Below are 25,381 nucleotides of genomic sequence, written 5' to 3' on the forward strand. Positions count from 1 at the left end.
CAGACCATTACCTGGAGTTTTTCTTTTAGATATTCTTGATAAAAAAAAATGGGGAGGATATATAGCTTCTACCAAATGAATTTGATCATGTATGTGTGTGAGTGTGTGTGTGTGTGTGTGTGTATGTGTGTGTGTGTGTTTGCAGAGAGGCCACACATTGAAATTGGTGGTGACAAAGTGATGTTAATGTGGGAGAAATGTGTTGTAGCAGTTCAAATGCTCTCTTTGAGCTCCTTTTTAGTGGTAGTTCGTAATGTCTAGCTCACCTGGCTGTCTTCGGAGTCTTGGAAATTTACAAACCAAGCCATAAGACAGGCGAGGTTGGCAAGGCCTTGTAAAGCCTTGCCGGCACAGATATTTAAGCTTCGTATATACCTTCACACCAGTATTATCAAGGTGGGAACCTTGTAATAAACCGAGAAAAGGGTCCCTGAGAAAATTTATTATTGATTTTCCTAGCCCAAAACCTACGTATTATCCAGTTAATGCATTAGTTTAAAATAATCAGACCGTAAGTCATACAACTATTGATCGATCCTGGTCCTTGCTGAAGTCATTTAAATGTATCTGTGAATTAAGAGGTGGGTGCTGTGGTCAAGCACAGCCGTGCCCTCTAACTCTACAGAGCCAAAATATGGTCGAATTCTGAGACTTAGCTTACCTGGGCTGTGCCGAGAACCACTGCTAGGGTTGAGGCTCTATAAACTTTTCACTCTCTATTTAGGCTTCTGTGGCTTGGAAAGACTGTATGCACCCAGCCACTTAGACTTGTTTAAAGATGTGGGAGGTGGCAGGGGGCAGCGACTTCTTCCTTATCTCAGAAGGCTCTGGCCATTTCATTCACCATCTCTGTACTATGCTGACATCACTCGCACTGCAAAGATTAATTCTGTTTTATTTAATCACTTGTGAGCTGACTCTGCAGTGCAGTTCTGGCTTGGGCACGTGGCTCAGCGGGTAAAGGTACTTACTGCCAAGCCTGACCGCCCGAGTCCAACCCTCATACCACACAAAGTGGAAGGAGACAGCCAACTCCCACAAGTTGTCCTCTGACCTCCATATTCATTCTCAGGCACAAGCACGCTTCCGCCATAAATAAATATAATTCTATTAAAAAAAGAACACACCATCTGGTTTGGGGAAAGCTATAGAGGCAAGAAGCCATGGGGAGTACTCTCCTACTGGTACCTCCTGCAGAGAAGCACAGGATAGTATTGGATCTGGACAGGGACTGTCTATATCTGGAGTCTGTCCCGTCTGGGGTAAAAGTCCACGGTCACAATCTCCCAGTTACCAGAGGGCTGTAGAGGAGGGAGGAAAACAGGTTTTGCATTCTTCCTACTTTTGTACTGTAGATGACTCCTTGGCTCTTGAAGGAGAATGATAGAAGATAGACTTGGTGGTAGGAGTAACAGCTGCATTTTCCCAAGAATAATTGGTCGGCAGTTGTTAAGAAAGCAGGGAAGCAGGGTAAGGACGAATTCTAGATGCACGAGAAGAATTAAACTTTCTTATGTAGTTGCTGGAGCCATTTGAGACAGGACAAAGATTTGTCCAGAGTTATAACTTATTGTTTTGTCATGTACTTGTTGATGGAAAGTGAGTTATTCCATCCATCATTACCTGAGAGAGACTGTTACATTAAAAATCCCTCCTCAACTTGCACTCAAATTGAAAGTGTCTAACTGCTCCAATTTTTAAGGGCAACTTATGTGCAAGAAGCCAAATCCCCTTTCTCCTATTGCGCCAGGCTGTCCAATATTAAAGCCCAAAGGCCAGTTGATAAAAAGGAAACATTTCCAGAGAGGCATGAGGCCATTCGATTAATGTATGTGGAGGGGAGGAACATAAAAGAGAAAATAAATTCTGAAAGACTCAACCTCAATGGAACTGGAATCATTGAACCACAGAAGAATAATAGAGCTTGTCTCCATTTAAAACTATTTCTTATCTTTCTTTCCTCTGTCCTTTTTCTTTCATTTTCTCTTAAGAAAAAATACCAGCATGTTGAGGTTTATTAATCTGTAGACATTTAAGAAGAGAAAAACAAGAGGCATTTGTAACCTTTTATCTTTCTGTTTTTTTTTTTTTTTTTTTGAGAGTGTGAGTCATATTAATATTTCCCAGAATGGCCTCAAAGTTACTCTGGCTAGTATGTTGAGGTTTATTAATCTGTAGACATTTAGAAGAGAAAAACAAGAGGCATTTGTAGTCTTTTATCTTTTTGGTTCTTTGAGAGTATGAGCCATACTAATATTTTCCAGAACGGCCTCAAAGTTACCACGGTCTCGACTGAATCAATCATCCTCCTGTCTCAACCTCCCCAGTGCTGGCCTTACAGGCATGTCCCACCACACCACTCTCACTAATATAATTCTTTCTAAGTGTTTGGCCAAATCTTTAAAAATCAGGTTATGAAAAGGAAGTGGCGAAAGCTGCTTGTCTGAGAGGTGGTAACCTTGCTAATGCCGCGGTGGGGTTCTCGTTAAGATCAAGGAGCTCAGCTGAAGGCGGTGGTGCGCGCCACGTAATGCCAGCACTCGAAGATCAGAGGCAGGAGTATCTCTGTGAGTTTGAGGCCAGCCTGGTGTACAAAGGGAGTTCAGGACAGCCAAGGCTACACACTGAGGAGCCCTGTCTCAAAAAAACCAAAACCACAAAATGAAAAAAAAAAAAAGCAAGGAGCTCTGTAATGTGAAGCACCTTACCCTCATCCTTCCGTTCCTTATGGCTGGCCCGTCCTCTGCCAATCTCAACACGTACAGATCCATTTTGTATTCCCTTCCTCCACGGATGCTGAATCCAAATCCTTTGGCTCCTTTCTCCATGTCCACAGTGAAATAATCAAAATCCTTTGAGAGCGAGGAGAAGATGGAACATGGAATCGTTTAGCATCGGAGGGGTTTCGATGGTCAGTTTTTCTGTCTGTGCGCCCCCTCCCCCATAGTTAACGTGTTCAAATGGCAAAGTGTCAGAAGATGTCATCTGACTCTCCAAGTGCTGACGTGCACGGCACAGCTCCAGAGGCTCAAGGAGGCCAGGACAGTTAACTCTGTTTCCTGATCAACCTGTGCTTATGGCATATAGGTCTGAATGATGTCGTCTCTCCTGAATTTTCCCACTCATAGTCTGTCAATCAGTGTTGTGTCTCTGGGAGTGTAAACTAAAGTTTTCTGAGCTAAAAAGCGAACTCGAGTAGGGTTTTGGCTGTATGTTTCAGTTGTACAGACCACAGAACATCAAGTCACAGGGTAAAGAATCAGGTTTCCTTTCCCTGAAAATGTAGCATGTCCAAGACTTCCTGACTATCAACCCTCTTAAACTCTTGAGGGATAAAGTTGTCTTCATTTTAATAATGGAACACAATATAATCTGATAAGGAGGAACGTGTCCTTAATTTCTACCTTGGTATCTCATTAGCAAATGATGACTAGACATTGAACTCTGGTCTCCATACCTTTCACAAAGGTTGACTATTTAACTTGGCCTGTACGGAAGGCCCATCCTTGAGGAAATGGAAGCCCAGAGAGGTTAAGAAAGCCTCAGGAGTTATGCTAGTGCTAACCAGTAATGAAACCAGCTGAACCTTTTGCTGTGCACACAGGGGCTTTTTGCCAATCCTGCAGGGTAGATTGTGAAGCCACGCTTGGCCATTGCCCTCCGCATGGAGGAGGCTCGGCTCTTTACCAGAGTGGGAGGCAGGAGGCCATTTAGAAGCCATGGCTCTGAAAAACACTCCAATGGCTGGGAAATGTGAAATTTTCTGCATTAGCAGTACTCTGAGAGTCTAGCAGGAGCTTTAAAAAAAAAAAAACAAAACAAAAACAAAAAACAAACAGCAGGCAAGGCTATGTTCTTGGAGTCAGCCGATTAATTACCAAGGATTGGTTCATCCATGACTGTCCACTCACTCCTGACTCGTTCATGGATGAACCGTTCTGATTCATTCTGGAATGGATTTATTTATGCACTGATGTTTTGGAGGTGCAGGTGTTATCCCAATATCAGTACCAGTAGCAGAGCCCTCGCTCTCTGCTCCCTTCTCCTGCATCCCTTGCACATCAGGAAGTCTTGCACATCTGGGGCCCCGTGATCCCCAGCAGAGGTACCTGTGGCTGCCTGTAGTCTGACAGAGGGTACTGCCTGGTGTCTGGGGAGTGCTGCCTGTAGTCCAAGGCTGGGGGCTGGGGGTAGTCCCCTCCTGGGGGTTGCCTGTAGTCCAGCGGGGGCTGCCTGTAGTCTGTGAAGGGAGGCTGCCGGATGTCTGGTTTCACGTCTTGCCTCGCTTTAACTTCTGACCTGTAACTAGATAGAGGGAAAGGGGTTGGCTTTGGTATTTCGGTACTCTTGAGAAGATTAGAATGTCTAATTGTGGTCCAGCCACCACAGCCGTGGGGACCCAGACCTTGAGTTGGTCTTGCTACGTATTGAGGATTTAAGAAGGTTAAGGAAACGGTATTATTTTAAAACTGCTGGCAAGCGTTCTATTTCTCACTTTTTCTTGGCTCCTTAAGAAGTCAACAGAAAAGTGATGTTTCCCTTAGAACTTTGTGGGAAAGTGCTCATGGGTATCCTCCTTTCACTGTGGCTATTTAAAAAGTGCACAGTTTGGGGGTTGGGTGGCTGCTTTAGTAATTAGCAACACGCACTGGCACTGCTCCTATGGAGGACCTGAGCTCAGTTCCCAGCAGCCATGTCGGGTGGCTCACAAACACCTGTCCTTCCAGCTCCAGGGAACTAGATTCTTTTGCACTCCTCACACAGAGGCATACTCATATATACACAATTAAAAATAAAATAAATCTTTATAGGAAAAACCCAACTGCTCAATCACTGTAAGTCTAGGGAATCCAAATACATTTTTTCCCTTTTCTTTTCTCTTTTCTCTTCTTTTCTTTTCTTTTTTCCCTCTATAACCCCCACCTGGCTTCCATCTCAGTCTCTGTCTTTGTCTCTGTCTCTCACAAACACACATCTTGACATATCATCATGTCATGTAAATATAATTGAAATAATCACCAAACAGTTTATAAACATATTATTAATGGCTATTTTTTAAAAAAAGTTTTATTTATTTTTATTTTGTATTGTATATGTGTGCATGTGTGTGTATGTTTGAACAGTGCCTTTAGCAGCCAAAATAGAGCACCAGATCCCTGGAACTGAAATTATAAAGGGTTCTGAGGCACCAGGTGCATGCTGGGAACTGAACTCCAGTTCTCTGCAAGAGCAAGTGTTCTTAAACACTGAGCCACCTTTCCAGTCCCAATCCAGAGTTATTTTAACTGCTAAGTTGTATCTTTTTGAGCATTTTAGATGTTAAAGAAGTGGTAGGAAGGCATGATCCTTGAATATGATGTAGGCCCAGAGTCACTGGCTCAGTGAAAAAAAAAATTAGAGCTATGTTGTAGAGCTTTAATCATGAAAGCTCAGCTTCTGGGATCAGTAGTGATTTCCACCTCGGTCATGTGATAAGAGGAGAGGCAAAATGACCCAGTGCAACATTCGTTTCTGGCTTATTTTTAGTTCTCACACACTAATAAACACGGAGAGCACTGAGAAACACGAGAGCAGCTGAGGGATCTCCAGGCATTCCCACTGCTCTAAGCTCAGGGGGCACCCCGGCCACAAAGGGAGTGCCAGCCAAGTCCTGGCACTGTGGGGTCACAGGTACATGGTGAGGCAAACCAAAAACATCGGCACTGTGGAATAGAGACACTTTAATTTAACCTTTAATTTAATTTTAATAGTTCACTGCCTGGGTGCTGTAGCACAAATGTGGTTAGATTATAATAATATTCGGAAGAATTAGCGAAATGCTTTTTTTTTGTTTTGTTTTGTTTTTCTTTTCTATTTCTTTCTTCCTTTTTAGACAAAGCTGTATAGCTAAGGCTGGTCTTGAATTTGTGCCATGCCTCCGTCAGAGCCTCCTGAGTGACAGGATCGCGGGTGTGCGCTACCATGTCTGGTGGAATTAAGGACATAGCGCACACAAGAAGGTTCAAAGCTTGTAGAACTTAACATTTAAGACTAGATAAAGGTTTCTTTACCGGTTTATGGTCTCACTGATGCTGACTACTGACAAATATAGAAAAAAACAAACCCAGTTCACCCTGAACAATTAGCATTACTATAGCCCAATATTTGGGGAGGACACAGGGGGAGTGCAGAACAGTGGGGCTTCTTGGAAGGGGGCTAGTAAGTAGCTTCAACCACCCCTTTGAGAAGGCTGCGGTTGTTACTCAGCCCTGCAGAGAGGGAAGACATTCTTTCTATGGATTGCGTAACTCAGGCTTTGCTTTATTCCTCACCCCGTTCACCTAGCGCGGTGCAAGCTGTGGACAGAATTCTTGAAAGTACGATTCGAATAAGATGCTTAACTATGCACAGGCACGCGCTAAACAAAAGGAACAGATCTGGGTGACGTTTGCCAGCGTGCTGTTGGTTCCCGTCTAGGAATCGCTGGCCTGGTGGTTTGACTGTCACACTGTTTTAAGTTCTAGCGTAGCCACTTTATTTTTATGATCTGTGTGGTATTGGTGTGAAATATCCATTATGTGCTCCGTTTCCAACCAGCTGTGTCATGAGGTATCGTGAAAGAGGATGAAATGTAAAAAAAATCTCCCCAAAGATTAGACAAATGACTAGAAACGGGAACAGTGAAGTTTGCTGCAGCTGTCATCTTGGCCACCAAGCACTCAGACTCCCTCTCTTCTACTGTCATGTGTCAGGATTTCCAGTTATAAACCTCACACTGGAAAGTTCTGTAACAAGGAAAATGTACTTAATTTTTTATGAATGTCGCTAACTTTTAAGTGAGTGATACACTTGGCTGGAGCAAAAATTAGGTTGGGATGAATATGTCTAACACTTCACTTTATGGAAAACACAGAATAATATAATATATATATATATATATATATATATATATATATATATATATATATAATATAGCCAGGTTTCAGGCTAGAAAGACGGGCCGGTTGGTAAAGAGTTTGCTGCGCAAACGCCAGGTCCCACATAAAATCCAGGCACAGCGGCCTGTACCTGTGATCTCAGCGTTAGTGAGGTAGAAACGGGAGGATCCTTGGCCTTGCTGGTCACACTGGCTAATCAATTAGTGAGTTCCAGGTTCAGCGACTCTCAAAGCGACTCCGTACACGCACGTACGCACGCATGCACGCACCCATGTAGACCCACTCTCATGAAAGTGATTTTACTGAAAAAGGAAGGTCACCAACCCAGTTCTCGTGGTTGTTAATTGCCCTCTTAAAGATACTTTAAAGATGATAAAGACGGACGGCAAATTGTAAACGCTACTAAGCTTTTATGGCGTGGTAGAGTTCCAAGACTAAGCGATGCTGCCTGGGAGATACTCCACAGCTTGTGAGCCCTTGATGAATCATTTCCTGGGGCGGGAGCCCGTGAGTGAGCGCTCAAGAGCTAAAGCCATGAACAGTGGCTGAGTGGGAGAATTCTCCACCGGCGAGGAGTTTCCTGACTGGTTAGCCAATACAGAGCGCTCAGCTTTAGAAGCATGCGCAGGCAGGCAACACCGGAGGGCCTCAGGCAGCAGGCTGTATTTATGTGTTATTTGGTGTATGTGTGTGTGATAGTAATGGTTAAAGAGGAGGAGGTCCATAATTGGTGAGAGGAGCTGGAGATGGGAGGGGCAGGAAGGAGGAAAGGAATGAATGATGTATTTACATTTTAACTAAATTTAAAAAAAAAAGAACCATTTCCAGCCTTAAGTGTCCAGGGTTCAGTATGTTTAAAGGAAGACATTTTCCAGTGCTCTTCCACGGGCCTCGTGGCTTTAAGCGGCAGACAGCAACTGCCCTTGTTGGTGAGGAGAACTCTGTTCAGTTTGCAAATATATTCTATAATCGTTCTTTTCTTTCTTTAAGAGATCCTTCTCGCTTTCACTTGTGATCATCTTAGAATTATTTTGTGATCCCTCAGTACGTAGGGCAGCGTAGGAAGTTAACCTGGGAGTAAATGAGAGAAGTGTGCAATAGCACTTGTTCTGATTTGCAGGATGGAAACAGCCAAGAAGATCGCCATTGTAGCTTATCCTGCTCTTGCATGGGAAATGGCTCCCTCTGACCTGTGAGATGGGCGTGCAAGATGGTATGTGAACTGCCTTGGCAGCATGTCTTGCCTGATCTAGAAATAGGCAACGAGTTTTTCTTTGGCCATCTTCGGAGGAGCCTGTGAAACTGTTTCTGATACCTGTAAAGTCATTGAATATTTTTGTTCCTACATAAATGAATCATCAACGACAATAAAAATACAAGCCAGGGAACCTGAGCACAGGCCTGTAAAGGCTGTTAATGGTATCAAAACAAACATGCTGGTGATTTATACAAATTTGAATCATGTAAATATGCTAATTTTAGATTTAGGAAATATTTTATTTTGTGGTGAAGGATGAAGTATATGCAAAGAACATTGCTTCCAGGAGAGGGAGAGAGGAGGTCCCAGTTGTCAGCTAGGAGCCTACAGTGACTGAGCCAGCTGCTCTCCCGGGGGAACTTTAATACAATCCCATGCTTCAGCTCTTCACTGGAGGAGAACCTTTTCTGGAGAGATGCTGGCCAGTGGACCAGGAGAACTGACTGGCTACTAGGGATGAGATTACCTGCCCGTTGCTAGAGGCAAGACGCAGGTCCTAAAAGAAGGGGTGGGTTACAGAATTACTCTATGGTGGCAAAGCCAGGAGCAGGAGTGTGCTAAGACTGGCTGAGGGACCACAGGGGCACCCAAGCCTTCCCGCTGGAGTCTCGGATGGATCCTGGAGAAAACCAATGCAATCTGTCCCCATCCACATGGTGTAAGCAAGCCCCGTTGGGACTCATCAGGACTACCTTTTCTTTTGGGGTGTCAAGCTCTTCCCTCTGCATCATTTGCTCAATGGGGCTTCTCTCTTCCCCATCATACACTAAGACATAAGCAACCAAGGACAGCCAGGCACGCACTTTTCCAGGAGAGCACAAAAACACATGGGAAAAATCATAGGAGATTTTTTTTTTAATGGAAATGACATCTGTGGTATAGGGGGAATCATTTTTCTGCAATGGTATGAATGATGGAGCCAGAGAGTTCTGAAAATAAAAAGAAAAGTCTTGCTCCATCGTCTGTGATGTGGTGTGTGGGGGGGGAAGGAGAAGGAGGAACATGGGAAGCAGCTGTTTAGAAAATTCTGGAATCATAAAGCTAAGGAGGCATTTGCATTCTGATATGTGTTTTGTTTTTCTCTTGTTGGAAGGAAGAACATGGGAACACACCCTTAACTATTTCTTTAATGGCTCAACCCAAGCCAGGTTCTTTGTTATACACAAGTCACAATAAGATGGTAGCATTTTTATATGTCACTCCTGTCTTTGAGAGACTCAAAAAAACCTTATTCACATTATCAGTTCAGAAGGTCCCGATGGGGAATGGGTGACTCTCATTAGAGAGGGCAATGCAAAGTTATCGATCAGTTATGGAAATGTGGGGACAGTCGTGGTTGGCTAGGAGTCCTTCTGCTTCCCCTCTCCTCCGCACTGCCATTGTGCTCCAAACTACTGTGTTTACGGCTCCATGTTTTCCCTGCAGCCACCTTTTCACTCTTAATCTGCTTTACCCTGGCAGCCTTCAGTCTGCTCTCCTGAACAAACAAGAGAGAGTTTCAGAAAAGAAAATCCAGTAACGTCACTTGCCAACCTGGAACCTACAGAAACTCCCCACTCTATTCAGAGAAACATGGGGACTTTTTAATATTTTTACCAGAGTCTTTGGGTTGGCTTCGTCACCCTCAATGGGTTCATCTCTAGCTGCCCCCACACCCTATTCCACAATAACTCTGGCCTTCATGCTTGGATCTCTCTCTTGCCAGAGGACCTTTGCCTGTGTTATCATTCTGGTAGCTCCTTTATGCTTTCAGGTGGCTAACCCAAGTCATCTGTGATGTCTCAGCATTTCTACACAGAAGCATCTCCTACTGTGCAGGACAGATGTTGAGTTATAGTTACTAATAAAACAACATGTTTAGCACACACATTCATTTCTTCCCTCCCTCCTTCCATCACTCTCTTCCTCCCTCCCTTCTTCCCTCCTTTCCTCCATGCCTCTCTTTCTCCCCCTCTCCGTTTCTCTCTGGAACCACACAAAACTACACTCAGTAATTTCAGGTGTAAGATAACCTCTCTCAACCCCTGCATCCTAACTATCCCCCGGCATTCTCTTGTCACCAACCCCATCTCTCAGAGTCGGAAAGCTCAGAGGAAACATTTACCTATTTTCATGTCCTTGCAGCTGAAGAGGTTGAGGAGGAGCTGGCTGGGCAACAGGGCTGTTAGGGGTGGCTGGGCTTGGCTGGGCCAGTGGGCTCTGCTGGGCCAGAGGACTGTGCTGCTGGGCCATGGGGCTCTGCTTCTCTGAGCTGGGTGCCGAGGTGGGACTGTTGAGCTCTGCTGGGGAACCAAGGCAACAGATGTGGTCAGGTTGGCAAAAAGTAAACAGGCTGGGACTTGGAGCTTCCTTGTCTTGTCTGATTCAAGGCCTTGGTCTACTCAGTTTCGGCTCAGCTTTTTGGGAGTAGGTTAAACTTACCCAGCTCCACACCATTCCTGGAAGGACTGTTCTTTCATTAACCATAACTGTTAAAGAGGAAAGTTATGAACAGTCTTTTGGCATTTTGTTGGAAGGAAGGGTCGCAGAAGCAAGCAAACAGAAGCAGAAACAACGTGCTAAAACTCTGAAAAACAACCCAAAGGGACAAGCATAGAACATATCCTGATATCCTAAAAATATTGGAATGTCTGCTGAGAGAAGTGTTCTAGATAACACCTTTTGGTGGTTTGAGAAGTCTCCTGTTCTGATACAGAGCCAGTCGCGTTATCCACTGCAACACTGGCCCAGCAACTGGTCCCATGGGGTCCTGCAGAGACTGAAACGCTAACCAGGGACCACGCAGGAAGAGGACCTAGACCCCCTGCTCAGATGGAGCTGATAGGCAACTCAGTCTTCATGTGGGTCTCCTAGTAAGGGGAGTATGGGCTGTCTCTGAGATGGACTCTGTTGCCCGCTCTTTGATCACTTTGGGGGTGGCATTGCCAAGCCAGAGAGGAAGAGTATGCCAGCAGTCTTAATGAGACCTGATAGGCTGGGGTCAGATGGTAGGGGGGGAGGCCTCCCCCTACTGAGAAATAGGGGAGGAAAATGGGGGGGGAGGGGGACAGAGGGTGGGAAATAGGGGAGAAAAGTGTGGGGGGGAGAGGGATAGAGGGTGGGGCCAGGAGGAAACTAGGGAAGGGGCTATAATCGGGATGTAAAATAAATAAATTATAAAAAATAAAGTTAAATTTTAAAAAAAGTCTTCTTTCTTTTTCAACACAGCCTCACTCTGTAGCCCAGCTGATCCTGAGCTTCACTTTCCAAGGAGCTGGGTTTATGGGAGGTAGGTGTGTGTGCTATGACATCCAGATCAAGAATTCTTACCAGGCTTCCAAGGCATGGCTGGGGAGCAAGCTGTCTGTATAAGCTAATAAAGGCTGTTACAATCTCTTCTCTGGTCCCTTGCCAGTCTAGACCAGTGCAGTTCTCCAAGAGGAAAAAAAAGAACTCACACAGGGAGATTCATAAAGCTATTCAAAAACTACTTTTTTTTTCTTCCCCTATAATATAAAATTTCAGTAGAGATGAGCTTCACACGTTGGAGTAAAGGGAGCAGTAACACCACAGAGCAGGAGGGCAGAGAAGCACGCGGGGTCTGCAGCTGACATTCCTGCTCACTGTTCCTTTCCTCTGACTTGTCTTATACAGGTCGTCACCATCAGGTGACAGACTAAAACTAAGGCTATTATCATCTGTCTGTCTGTCTATTTTTGTGGTTGGGTAACCAAGGGAGGTGTCCTGTTTGCATTCCGACACAAAGCACTCTCCTGTCTTCTCTTACAGTCCAAATATTTCAACACTGTCCCTATTTTTATTAGGGTCCCTCAGGCTTGGCATGCTTCACCTGTTGGGTCAGATCATCCTTTGCTGTGCAGCATCATTCTGAGCATCATCACAGGATGTTTAGAAGCAACTCTGACCTCTATTCCTTGATGACAGTCAGATCTCCACCCCGATCAAGACAGTCAAATGTCTCTAGACAGTGGCAGCCACTTCCCAAGGGCCCCAGCTCACCCTAGTTAGAAACATCTGTTTTATAATCAGAGTCAGGATGCTGGCTACTCTGCTATGTAGTGTCCACCTATCAGACAGTCCTAAAATGGAATGGGTGGAAGGGTGAGCCAAATAAGGGATTCAAAGAGAGACCATCGGCCTCTGGATTATGCTGAATAAGCGTATGCTAAGGAAACCACCATGGTTACTCATCCGTGAGCTCCAGGGATGAAATCCCTCAGTTCTGTTGGTGGGTCAGAAGCTGCAACTGAGCAGCCAGCCTGCCTTGCTTGCCACAGTGAAAGAATGCGGAAGAGGCCTCAGTTGTTCGGGGTGGGTGGTTCGCCACTCTGAAACTTACAGGTGTTGGGGGAGGGGAGACTGATACGGAGACATTCAAAAGGCTAAGTGGGAATTTTACGTTCTTTCCAGATGCAGCGATTCCTAAATGAGGTCTCTTTTGTTTGCAAAACTAAAACCACTTCTCCCGCGTTTCAAAATCAATCTGACTTTGAAGATTTTTCTAGAGATCAATTGTTAAAAGGAACAAGCACCCCCTCCTCCCTTCTTGCTTTTCTCAGGTTTGTATTGTTGCCCACTGGGTTCAACAAGTTCTGACTTCATATCTACATTAAGCTAGTATGCTCCAAACCCCAGGGAGGGCTCTGAGAATCCCTAACCTTAGGGTTCATACCTCGGAGCCTACAGTATCACATAAGTTGATTTCTGGATAAAACCAGTGAGTGTGAGTTTGGGAAAATGTGGAAATAGTTATCAACCTCTGAGACCCAGACAGCACCCTGATGTTAGCTGATAGACTCCGGGACCCTTGTGGGTTTGCAGAGAAGGCCAGGTGAGGGTGTCTGTGGTCTGTCTCCCTGGAAGGCCACCTTAGGCACTCACCCTCCTGAGGAATGATGCGAAGCGTAACACTAAGACCTGCATCCTTGATGAGCTTCACAATGTCTGCGTGAGGCATGTTGATGATAGACTGGCCATTGACCGCTAAGATCCGGTCTCCCACTTTTAATTTTGCACAGCGATCGGCAGGACTCCCATCAATGATTCGTCCGATTTTATGGGGCACAGCTGAAAGACAAAACCAAACCAAACAAAACAACCCAATAGAAATAGGTATCAGGGACACCACCAGTACATGCTTTATTTTTCAGTCCCAGCCTAAGACAAACAATGCAAGTCAGAACTCTTTCCTTCTCCATATTTTTGTCTAAGCAGCTTCTTGAGAGAGCCCAGGACATAATGGTGTTCAGGAGTCACAGTGTAGAAGAGTGTGGAAAAAAAAAGCTCAAACTTGAGAGACAGCGGTTCAGCTTCAGAAAGATATGACGAATGACAGAAACTCAATTTATATCTCCATTTTATTGAGAGGAGGAAAAGGGGAACTCTCTCAGGATCGGCCAGTCCAGGGAGCAGCTACCTGGCAAAGTGACGGAATTTACCACTGCTCAGCTTTAAGGGCAGCACATTTTCTATCATTCTTTCTTTCTTCATGAGGTGGCCTTGAAAACATGCTAATGCCAAATGTACAGTGGACTTTGCTGAAGCTAATATACCACTAGCAGCAAAGACACAACTTTAAGTATCATGAGAAAGGAAAAAAAAAATAAGAACCTGCACTTTATTTTTATTTTATTTTATTTTATTTTTTTTGAACCTGCACTTTAAACAATAATATTCCATTAACCAGAAGATGTACTCCAACTAATGAGATGTTCAAATATTTTAAAACTTTTAGCATTGGCATAACTTTTTTTCTCCTTAGTTCCAATTTTTATTTTAACTTTTATTTATTACAACTTATTCACTTTGTATCCCAGCTGTAGCCCCCTCCCTCATTTCCTCTCAGACTCACCCATCCTCCCTCTTCGCCCCTTATGCCCCTCTCCTAGTCCACTGACAGGGGAGGTCCTTCTTTTCCTTCCCTTTGACCCTAATCATCAGTTCTCATCAGGACTGGCTTCACTGTCTTCCTCTGTGGCCTGGTAAGGCTGCCCTCCCAGGGGAAGGTGATCAAAGAGCCAGCCACTGAGTTCATGTGAGAGACAGCCCCTGCTCCCCTTACTAAAGAACCCACATGGAGACTGAGTTGTTTATGTGGTATAACTTTTATACATTTATTTAAATCAACAAACATATTTTATTTCAACTTTTATTTTTATGTTTGAAAACAGTTAGATACATGGGAATGCATAAATTTTTTTAGGCAGCTTGATTGACATTTGCTGTAAATGGTGGGCACAAACAAACAAACAAACAAACAAAACAAAAAACAAAAAACCCTACCAAGGTAGATACCTATGGTAAGATCTCAACAGTATAGTGTTCCTGTGTGTCCCTTCAAAGAACTCGTTGATAGACCAACTACTGATCTAATGTGCAGAAACAGAGAAAGTCACAGCCCACCGTTCAGATTTTCTCAGGATGTCTACACCTTGTCTACTCTCAGTTTTGTGCATTTGTTATAGGGAAGGGTGGACTGTCAACTAATAACAACAGAAAGGAAGGGCAATTAGTGAGTTAATGAGCTAGGACATTGCTCACTCTTCTACCGTGAAAGGTTACAGATAGCATCTAAAAGTATTGGTCAGGTTTGTGTCCCAGAAGTGAAACTCATCAGGGTTGAGCCCAGATACATTTTTATTTGCCACTAGTTAGCTCTAATGGACTTAATTAAGATAGCACTATTTAGAGTTTACTAATGATCATCTTAGAGTCACAGACTACGGCAGAGACCTATGTAGGGACCAGTGAGGTGGCTCATGAGGTGATGTGCTTGCTCAGGATGATGACTTGATGATTTACTCTTCAGATCTCACGAGGCAGCAAGAGCGATCCAATGCTACTGAGTTGTTATCAGATTTCCACAGGACACTGTGGGACTTGGTGGTACACAGATACACGTGTGTGCATGGGCACAGGTGTGTCCATGCACACACACACACACACACACACACTCACACACACATGAACTGAAAGGAATAAATGTAATAAGGCCTTTGGTTTTCATGCAAAATTGGGGAAGAAATGTTTTTGTTTTGTCTTCTCCTTTTCATACTCAGTACTTCTTGGAACCATCCGTAAATAGTTTGGCCATCCTGCCCATAAATGTGCACACTGTCATCTAGCCTGTGATTTTTGGGAAGCTGCCTAAGATCTAACCTTTTTCTAACTATTATTGGAATAATAATATCACTGACTCACAGTAGTTCTGAAAACTAGATGGGCCATCATTTGACGGTAGCCAGACAGTGCCTAGCCGTTAAGACTTGATCTGGAAGTACTAACTATCATTCTTTTTATTATTATTTCCTTTCAGATCTTTCTTATATAACCGTTGTGTGTGTGTGTATGTGTGTGCACATGTTTCTTTCTATATGGGATAATTTATAAACACTAAAACAAAAGGATAGGAAGAACATAATCTTCTAAGCATCACATGGAAGACTGCTTCATTTAAGAAAAAGAGATGTATTTCAGGGATTAGATAGACACTAGATGAAACCAAGTTTGTCTTTCTCTGATTTCCCACCAAAACTATTGCACATATTTGTTGAAAACATTAACTTGAAACCAATAGTTTATTATTCAAAGGAAAATAAATATTATGCAGATCTCTTGGTTATCTGCCGTTGTATTTATTGAGGGCAAGTAACAATTCTTTCAACCTCTTTTGAGTATTTACTAACACAAGACAAGCACTTTTTTTTTCTTTTTTTTTATTTATTTTATTTTTTTTTATCAGTTACATTTTATTAACTCTGTATCCCAGCCGTGTCCCGATCCCTCATTCCCTCCCAGTCCCTCCCTCCCTCCCTCCCTCATCTCCACCGTGCCCCTTTCCAAGTCCACTGATGGGGGGGACCTCCTCCCCATTCATCTGATCCTGTTTTATCAGGTATCTTCAGGACTGGCTGCAAAGCCCTCCTCTGTGGCCTAACAGGACTGCTCCTCCCTTCGGGGGTGGGGAGACCAAAGAGCCAGTCATCGAGTTCCTGTTAGAAATAGTCCCTGTTCCCCTCACTTTGGGAAACCAATTGGTTACTGAGCTACCACAGGCTACATCTGAGTGGAGGTTCTAGGTTATATCCATACATGGTCCTTGGTTGAATGTCAGTCTCAGAAAAGACCCTGTGCCCAGATATATTTGGTCCTTGTGGAGCTCCTATCCTTTCCCCATCAGACTAACTCCCCTTCTTTCTTATGATTCCCTGTACTCTGCCAAAGGTTTGGTCATGAGTCTTTGCTTTGAAAACACTGCTAGAGTCTTTCAGATGCGCTCAGTAGACTCCTGTCATACGTTCAATGCACATCCCATCTGTCTTTCTAAACGAGGATTGATCATCTTACCCCATGTCCGCTCAATTGATTATCTTTTTTAGGTGTATAGATTTCATTATGTTTATCATATCTTATAGGTCTATATAAGTGAGTATATCCCATGTTTGTCTTTCTCCTTCTGGGATATTTCACTCAGAATGATCTTTTCTAGATCCCACCATTTGCCTGCAAATTTCATGATTTCCTCCTTTTTGATTGCTGAGTAGTATTCCATTGTATAAAAATACCACAATTTCTGTACCCATTCCACCGTTGATGGACATCTGGGTTGTTTCCAGGTTCTGGCTATTACAAATAGAGCTGCTATAAACATGGTTGAGCAAGTGTCCTTTTTGTGTACTTGAACAAACTTTGGGTATATACCTAACAGTGGTATAGCTGGGTCTGGAGGAAGCACTATTCCTATTTGTCTTAGAAAGCGCCAGATAGCTTTCCAGAGTGGTTGTACCAGTTTACATTCCCACCAGCAGTGGAGCAGGGTTCCCCTTTCTCCACAACCTCTCCAGCATGTGTAGACAAGCACTTTTTAAAGTGATATTTATTTACTATTTAAATTTAATTTTTATTTAAATTTATTTATTTAAAATTAACATTAAAATTTAACATCTAATCTAAAAGTTCTTTGTACATGTAGTTATATTTATATTGAAATGAACATAATGTAGCCCTTAAATCCTCTCAAGTAATGGATATTATTGTGAGTTCGCAATGGAAGAAATGGAAGCAATGGAAGCAGACAGCAGTTAGTAATTTGTTCTAGGTCACAGAAGGCAAATAGGGCTATGAGCTGCAGGGATCTAGACTGTAGTCATCAAAGCTCTTGGGATCCACCACCCGGCCTCTCTTGGCTTTTCCTGATATCCAGCCTCTGACCTCTGACTTGCTTTGCAAGTCAGCCTGGTGCTTTTATTTGGGACTATGTCCTTTTCTCTATGCCAGGGGTCACAGAAGGTTCTGAGTAGTTTGAATTTGGGAGAGGATGGGAGCCAGGAACTGTGCTTGACTGAGATCTTTTGATGCAGTTGTCTTTTGACAGGCGAGGCATGAAGGGAAGAGAAAATATTGGATAACCCTCAGATCTGTTTAGTTAGGACTTCCCATCACTGTACCGTTTCTTTGCTTGAAGAAATTGTGGGGGGTATGAAACACTGACATTTGAAATGAAATTAAAGAGTAGGCTGCGAAACACTGGCAACGCTTGCTCGGATGGCTGGTTTTCGGCTCTCACTTATTTATGCCTCCACTGCGTTGTGTCTCCGGGGTTCGAGAGACATAAAATCCCAACCGTTTCAAAGTATATATCCTCTCCCCACAATTTTGTGTACTCAACAATAATGTAAATGTACAATACAAGAGTATTATTAATTTCCAAGTGCCATTCAAGGCCTTTATTTTAAATCCTTATAGCAGAGTGATCGAGAAAACAAGCCAGGGTCAAGTCCAGCCCTGAAACCCTTGCCTGTGGAGTCAGACCTTGGGATGCCTTCCTTCTGGTGGCTCTGTGGGACCAAAGCTGTCTCCACGGGGGACAGGGACTGACCCGTCTGGTTGTGTGGAGCATACTGCCGGAGATCTCAGAAATAGATCATCTCCACTAGGTATCATACCCAGAATTATTTGCTTGTGATGATTTTAGGGGCATTTTAACTTTATTTCAGTAGCTAGAATAATGAAGAATAATAAAATAAGAATAAATAAATAATAAATAAAAGAATAACAGAAGGAGGAGGAGGAGGAGGAGAGAAGGAGGAAGAAAAACTGAAGTGGAAACGAGTTCCAGGTTAGCCACACAGAAGGCAGAATGCTTTACCTAAAACCTGAACCTTAGTAACAAGTGCTCAGCTGCTGGAGGCACCTGCGGTGGCTTTGATACAGACGCCTTCTATTGGCGTCTGCTTTTATACAGCGTTTGAGACTCTTGGCAGCCGAAGCAGCTTCACTCTTTCCTTCTTGGCAGTCCCCTACATACACAAGTGCATTCAACATTCAACAGACCTTCGACAAGGATGCTTCCTCGGAGGATTCTCTCTGGGAACAAAATGCAGTTCCTTTTGCTCAGGGATGAGGTCTGCTGAGCTTATGACCCCTGTGCCTTTTGTGTGACGGTAATGGGATTCCAGAGCAGGAAAAAAGCCCCGACCTTGCTTTCTGTTATTGGGATGAATGGTACTCATCAATTCCCTGAGAACTGACGACTAAGGTAGCTGCTGGAGTGGGGTCCATTTCGACCCCTGTCTTGTAGACATCATCCGTTGCACGGCAGCATCAATAAAGTCTTTGGATTAGTCTTCCTGCCGTACTGGGTTTAGGATACACGGATATTTGGAAAAAGTCCCAGGACATCATTTTATCGGTTACTGTCACTTATAACGTATCTATTCATTCATTTGTTGGAGACAGCGTCTTGCTACGTTGCCCCAGCTGTCTTGGACCGCAGGCTGGCCTGGCACATGCCTCATTCTTTCCTTACTTTGGAGTGCTGGGACCGTAGGCATGCACCGCCACGCTCGGCCATCTTTCTTCTTTTGCTGGGATCCCAGGAGAAGGGATTTAGCTCTTTCCCTTGTTCCCTTTTTTCATCATTTCAGTATTTTCATTACATGTTGGTTGGGTGTTCATCTCAGAGAAGGGAAAGCTTGCCACTGGTGTTTACATTTAATTATCTTCTTGTTAGCAGGCCGCACAAAGTGGCCTTATAGATGGAGGGCAGCGTTTGGCGGCGGAAGTGGATTTGCATCAATCATGTCAAATTTACAAGAGGAGAGAGAGTTCCGAAGTGAGTGTGACAAACATAAATACCTCCACAGCAATCGATACCAAAAGCTGACCTTACTTCCCAATTCTGCTAATTAGCAGAGGTTAAGAATTAGCTTGAAGCCAGGGAAGTTTATTTGGGTTTTGAATCCATAACCTGATATGATTATTTTTACCCACCCCCTATTTTTTTATATTGGATGATTCCAGCAGGTTTTTTTCCCCATGAACCGTGGAAATTATTTATCGCATAGTTTTGAAACTGTGAGTTGGGGCAGGAGGATAGCTCATTGACACATCAAGCACCACATGGCTCTATACCATTTTCCTAGTTCTATGCTAGGTTCTTCGGGGAAGAAAAAAAGTAACAACTCATGGATTTGTTTCCAAGAAGCTCAGTCACGTTGGGGAGAAGAGAGATAAACAGCAAACCCATGGTAAAGGTGGGATGCGGAAGAGGAAAGGACGTGTCCGGTTCACGTGTGGACTCAGCGCAGTGAAGGAAAGACAGACTACTCTGGGAGGAGGACACACGAGTGTCCCCAGGCACGTGGTAGCTCCCCTAGAGAAGCGCTGGCAAAGGCCAGGAGAGACAAGCTGCTAGCGATGACGCAGCTAGCTCAGCGCCTACAAAGGAGGCTGAGCATGCGCACTCTTTAAGAGCCAGTGAAGACTCCTGCCGGATTTCCTGCCTCCAGAAACTTGAACCATTGTTGCCCTTTGCCAGTTACTGTTTCTTCTTTCTAGGAGTCCTGGATTAGCATACTATCTATTATGACAAACCCATCCAACTAGACGTCCTTTCCTAAAGAGTGGTCAGTGTCCTGTGGAAGAGTTTTTATTAGTCATCAGGGGATTGAAGAACAGGGAAAACATTTTTTTTTTATTTTTATTAAAAATTTTTAATGGTAAAATGAAGAAAGAGTTGCCTGTGTGACTTGTTTTTCTTGTAGAAGTCTGTGAAATTCAGCATTCGAAAACTGAAAACATCTCCCCTGAAATCCATAGCCAACTGATTTGCAAAGTCTCGGATTGAACAGCTGGTATTTTAGGGCCTGCATATCTGCCCAGCACCCACGAACCATTCTCTTGTGGCTGAACCGTTTAGTTACCCTGAAGTTGGTAATAGGCATATGGTCAGACAGGCGAGTGGGAAGGATGCCCATCACTGGCAATTTGGGAACCCACCTGAACCCATGCTTCCATGGGCAAAAAGGATCCTATAGACAATATCAATTATATGGTTAGAAAGAAGCATTCCTCAGGCATATGGTACCGCTAATGATTTTATTTTTGCAGCAACTGAAAGAGTTCCTGTAAGCTAAGTATTGGAAATAAATTGGTAATAGAAGGAAATCTCATTATATTAGAAATGGTAAGAAACTGTGCATGATGGCTCCGGCTCAGGTCACAAAACTGACCTAAAATGGCTTTGGTGTTTGAAATGGTCCCATAGGGCTATCTATAGACAGAGTTGATTCCACAAGTATGTGACCTGTACAGAGAGCCTGGTATTTGGTTTTATGGTCTGCTGTTATCACCTGGCTACTCAGTAATTTCTGAGCAAGGACCCTACATTTTCACGTGTTAGTAGGCTCCACGAATTATATAACTGATCATATTGTAGCCATGTCCATACTGTATTGTTTTTTTTTTTTTTTTTTTTTTTTTTTTTTTTGTGACACCGCTGTTTAAAACTGTCTACAGTAGAATAGTTAAATAAGAAGATGGTGCAGGAAGCAAGAAAAATCACCAGGAAGGTGAGTGTGAATAAAAGAGCAAAAACTTTTATAGCTGCACTTTTCATTGTGATGAATATCAGCAGAAAAGGTGGTTCACCTAGTTTCTGCTAAGAACACTCTTAAACATTCTTGAGTTTAGGGGTAGAATTCAGGGTATATGTGTAGCACACACAAACCTCCAGACACAACAGTCAGGACTCTTACCCCTAAAATTTTAACCCTTTATTATTCATACATTGATTTAGCAAGCCTAAAGCAACCTTACTTTCTCATCTCATTGTGAGAATTAATCTCATTTAAAAGTCACTCATTACTGGATCTTCTGTGTCCCTCTGTAATTCTGTTTAAGTAGTCTAGTATATGCCACATGGAAGCAGTACATAGTTCAAGAAGCTTATGTATTCTTTGATCCTATGTCTTTAGAGTCTGACATTATATCTAGATATTATGGTGTTAAGAACCAAGAAAACTTCTGCATAGGCATGATCTTCAGGTCAGTGGTGGATGAGGCATTGGTAACCAGACGCGGAGAATGGGAAAATAGGTACTTTTTCTTCTACCCAGGTGTTATTTCTTGTTTTTCTGTAAACTATGTCATCAGCTCCTAGATAGCTGTGACAATTGTTTTGGTCTAAAGATAGCAGTAGAAAATTTGGTGCCAGTGACCCAAATACGAATTCTCTTCATCACTTTTTTTTTTACACTCTTACTCAAAGCTCCAGGCAAAAATATAGATATTTTCATCATTCACTAAAACCAATAATCCTGTCTTTCCAGTCTAGGGGTAGAAGTTGCCATCCAGGTGCTGTTCCATTCAAGCTGTCTCAGCGAATAAAGCTGTCACCTTTGGCAAGGCTTGGCAACCAGATAGCAAGCTGGACTGGTAAAGATGGGAAAAATGGATAGTTTTTGATATTAAGATTTTCTTCCTTACAGAGCAAGAAAGCTAGTTGTCACACCCTCAACAATAAGAGCATAAGGAGAACCAGGAGACCCACACAACAACGGCAGGTCATAGGTATAGTGCTGCTCTGGTTCAAATGTATCTCCTCAAGTTCCTGGGAACTCAGTCCCTAAATTCACATTAATGGTATGGGGGGGGAGCTTTGCTAGGCAATTAGGATGAAAGAGGTCATGAGCACGGAGCCCCAGTAAAGCCCCAGTACATTTTAGAGCACATTCTGCAACAGTGCTCTAGGAAATATACACGAGGGAAAGGGATTTCTTCAGTTCTTAATATCTGAAACTGTCTTTACCATATTTGAAGGAACTGTATCTTAGAAAGATTACGGTAGTTCTTGACCAAGAGGCAGTTTTCCCCAGAGGTTTTCAGGCATCTTTCTAATTTAGCATCCAGTGTTGCTGCAGTTAGCCCTTTCTACCTTTGGGTTCTGCCTACAGGTATTCAATCACTCATGGATCAAAAGCCTTTTTTTTTAAAAAATTAAATTAAATTTTATTAATTACACTTTATTCACTTTGTATCCCCCCATAAGCCCCTCCTCCCTCCTCTCCCAGTCCCACCCTCCCTTCCCCTTCTTCAAGCATGCCCCTTCCCCCAAAAATAAAAGCTATGTGCATGCTGAATGTTCTTATCATTATGTGTTTTGTCTTGTTCCCAAATTAAATCACAACTATTTATACAAATTTAACATTGACTTACGTCTTGTAGGTGATCTAGAGAGGATATGAAGTCTATGGGGAAATGTATGGAGGTCATCTCTTTTAACAGAAGTGACTTGAGCATCTGCAGGGTTTGGTAGCATAGGGACCTGGAAACAGTCTCCGTGGATACTGAGAAATGACTGTACTGACTCTCAACCTATTAGAAGTCTTTTTGCTCATTAAATTTAATGCACTTGTCTTTTTTTTTAGGGGCATGGGGAAAACGCTTAATAACGACCACCTTTGTACTTTTCGTGTCCTGAAGTTTTGCTGTAGTGCACTTGATGTGGTTGGTATGAGGACGTGTTCCTCTCTGAAACTGGGAAACACGTATTATACTGTGTCTTTGATAATTCCCATCGTACTTCTCTGCAAGTTTGTTTTTTTTTTTTAGAACTCTTGATTAGATACTGGCCTCCAGAACTGGTCTGCAATTCTTTTAACCTTTCTTTCATACTTCCTGCTTCTTTTTTTTGTTCTGTTTTTCATGTGAGAGTTCACTTGGCTTTTTATCTGCTGATGCTTATACTAAAAATTTTAATTCAGTCACGATAATTTCAATATCTAAGAATTCTTTCTTTAACCATATTGCTCTTTTTTAATAGTACTCTGTTTTTATGTGATTAAAGTGCTAGTTTAGACAGCTGGGAATCACAGGAGACCCTAGAATTTCCAATGAATTTCTGTTTATTAAAAATACCCACTATGTGATATTCTACAATAACAGTACAAAACTGACTAGGATGGCTGTATTCTTTTTCTTTTATAGATTTATTTATTTATTGTGTCTACAATGTATGTTTACATGTATACCACCTGCATGCCAGAAGAGGGCACCATATCTCATAATAGAAGGTTGTGAGCCTCCATGTGATTGCTAGGAACTGAACTCATGACCTCTGGAAGAGCAGCCAGTGCTCTTAACCTCTGAGACATCTCTCCAGCCCAAATGGCTGTATTCTTGCTTTCACAGAAGGATGTTATCAATGTTGACTTGCTTATTTTTCTGCCTCTGATTTTGTTTTGAGGTGGTGTGGATAAAACTGAGGGCCTTTTGCAGCCAGTTGCTAGCACTTGCTTTTCTACTTAAAACCACCAATACCTATCTATCTGTCTATCTATCTATCTATCTATCTATCTATCTATCTATCTATCTATCTATCTATCGTGTGTGTGTGTGTGTGTGTGTGTGTGTATGTGTGTGTTCACTCACGTGAACCACAGGGTGCTGTGTGGAGAGAAAGGACAAATTGCTGGAGTTAGTTCTGTCTTGCTATTTGGATCCCAGGGATTAAACTCAGATCATCACACTTGGCTGCAAGTGCCTTTACCATCTGACCTACCTCATAGACCCTGCTGATTTTTTTAATAAAAACATCCTTTTACTTAGTGGTCATGGTGATTGTTTTGCATTTTGTCCCGGGTTTTTACTTCTCTTACACTCTCTGAATTCCCAAAGACAAAGAGTGGGCATATGGTCCCTCCTTCTGTGTGTGTTCTCTGACTTGTAAAATAAGTTGCTGCTTCTTTTTAACCTTTACTATACCTGCCCCCTCCTGCCCCACCCATTCCTGTCCTGCCCATACCTGCTCACCCCCTTCCCACTCACTCATTTACTATAGTATATTGGGGTCTAACAAATAACAAATTTTCAATTTGCTACCATCAAGCAGCAAATAAAAAAAAATCTTTAATAACTTAAATCAGTTGCTGCAATTAGGATTCTGGAGGCCTTAGAGATTTGGAATCCACTTGAAATAAAAATGTGAAATCATTATGCATTCAAACTAAAAACAATTCACAATTCTGTTGTCTTCTGTGGCACCAAAAGATAGAAATACAATTGATTTCTTTCCAAGCGCTCTGTAAATGTCACACAATTACATTTCACCAACACGGGCTTGGGGTTAAAATGTTCAATAGAACCCCACCTTCTCTCCTTCATGCAGCCCTGGGAAGCACGGGAGACTTCATACCCATCAACGTCCCTGGGTCTGGGTAATTTCTCAGCGGGCCCAGTAGGGATGGCTGACGGCTACAAGCAGGTGTTGCGAACGAGTCGTGTTTCTCATTTTTACAGATGCCACTCATTCTATCTCCGCCGTCTCCCTTTTCCTTTGTAGCCTTTGAGACTGCGTTTTGTAAAAGTCACTTGGCTATCATCACACGGTTTCCCTCTTACAATAGGTAAATGTCAGAAGCAATCAGGTGCAGTATCAGTCTTCCATTGTACTCCCCTAAGCCCCGAGGCAGATAATAACTTCTTGCAATATTTTCTTAATGTAAATGGAAACAGATACTAACCCAGGCAAACGATCCCTCCTGAACCAGCTGTCCTCTTCAATATGTTAGCCCCTAGATCACATGAATATTTATTGGCTTTTCAGTTTTGTTTTTTTTTTTCACCCACCAAAGCCAAAGTTGCACTGACAGGTAGAGCATGCTTTAGCTTGAAATGATGTAATTTTGCATGACTGGAAAAAACCCAAATATGAAAAAAAAAAAAAAAGCCCTAAGCAAAGTGCTCAGGGGCCAAGAGATGGTGATCTTATATTAACTTTGAAAACAACTTGTAGTCTGACCTCGGAGTGGTTAAATAAATTATGTCAGCAAGTGAGACTGTCATTTGTTGTCCTTCTCCTCACCTGTGTCCCTCTCTCTAAGCGTTGCACCGTTTAACTCACTTTGGGTTTCTGCTTATAGGCATT

At 42.9% G+C, this 25,381-nt stretch overlaps 1 protein-coding gene across 10 annotated transcripts in view; it reads right to left on the reverse strand.

Annotated features, from left to right (window-relative positions):
- Nucleotides 1-25,381, reverse strand: part of Magi2 (membrane associated guanylate kinase, WW and PDZ domain containing 2) — a 1,408,809-nt gene that overhangs the window by 95,820 nt on the left and 1,287,608 nt on the right. For 6 of the 10 annotated variants that reach the window (XM_060374145.1, XM_060374142.1, XM_060374143.1 and 3 more), the window contains 4 exons: nt 13,057-13,242; nt 10,280-10,457; nt 4,110-4,305; nt 2,709-2,852 (listed from right to left, as the gene is read on the reverse strand). In XM_060374145.1, the coding sequence (XP_060230128.1) occupies nt 2,709-2,852; nt 4,110-4,305; nt 10,280-10,457; nt 13,057-13,242 (704 nt within the window). The remainder of the gene's footprint in view (nt 1-2,708; nt 2,853-4,109; nt 4,306-10,279; nt 10,458-13,056; nt 13,243-25,381) is intronic. The other 4 variants (XM_060374144.1, XM_060374141.1, XM_060374148.1 and 1 more) reach the window with 1 other exon arrangement.

Source organism: Meriones unguiculatus, chromosome 21 (assembly GCF_030254825.1).
Source record: "Meriones unguiculatus strain TT.TT164.6M chromosome 21, Bangor_MerUng_6.1, whole genome shotgun sequence".
NCBI lineage: Eukaryota > Metazoa > Chordata > Mammalia > Rodentia > Muridae > Meriones > Meriones unguiculatus.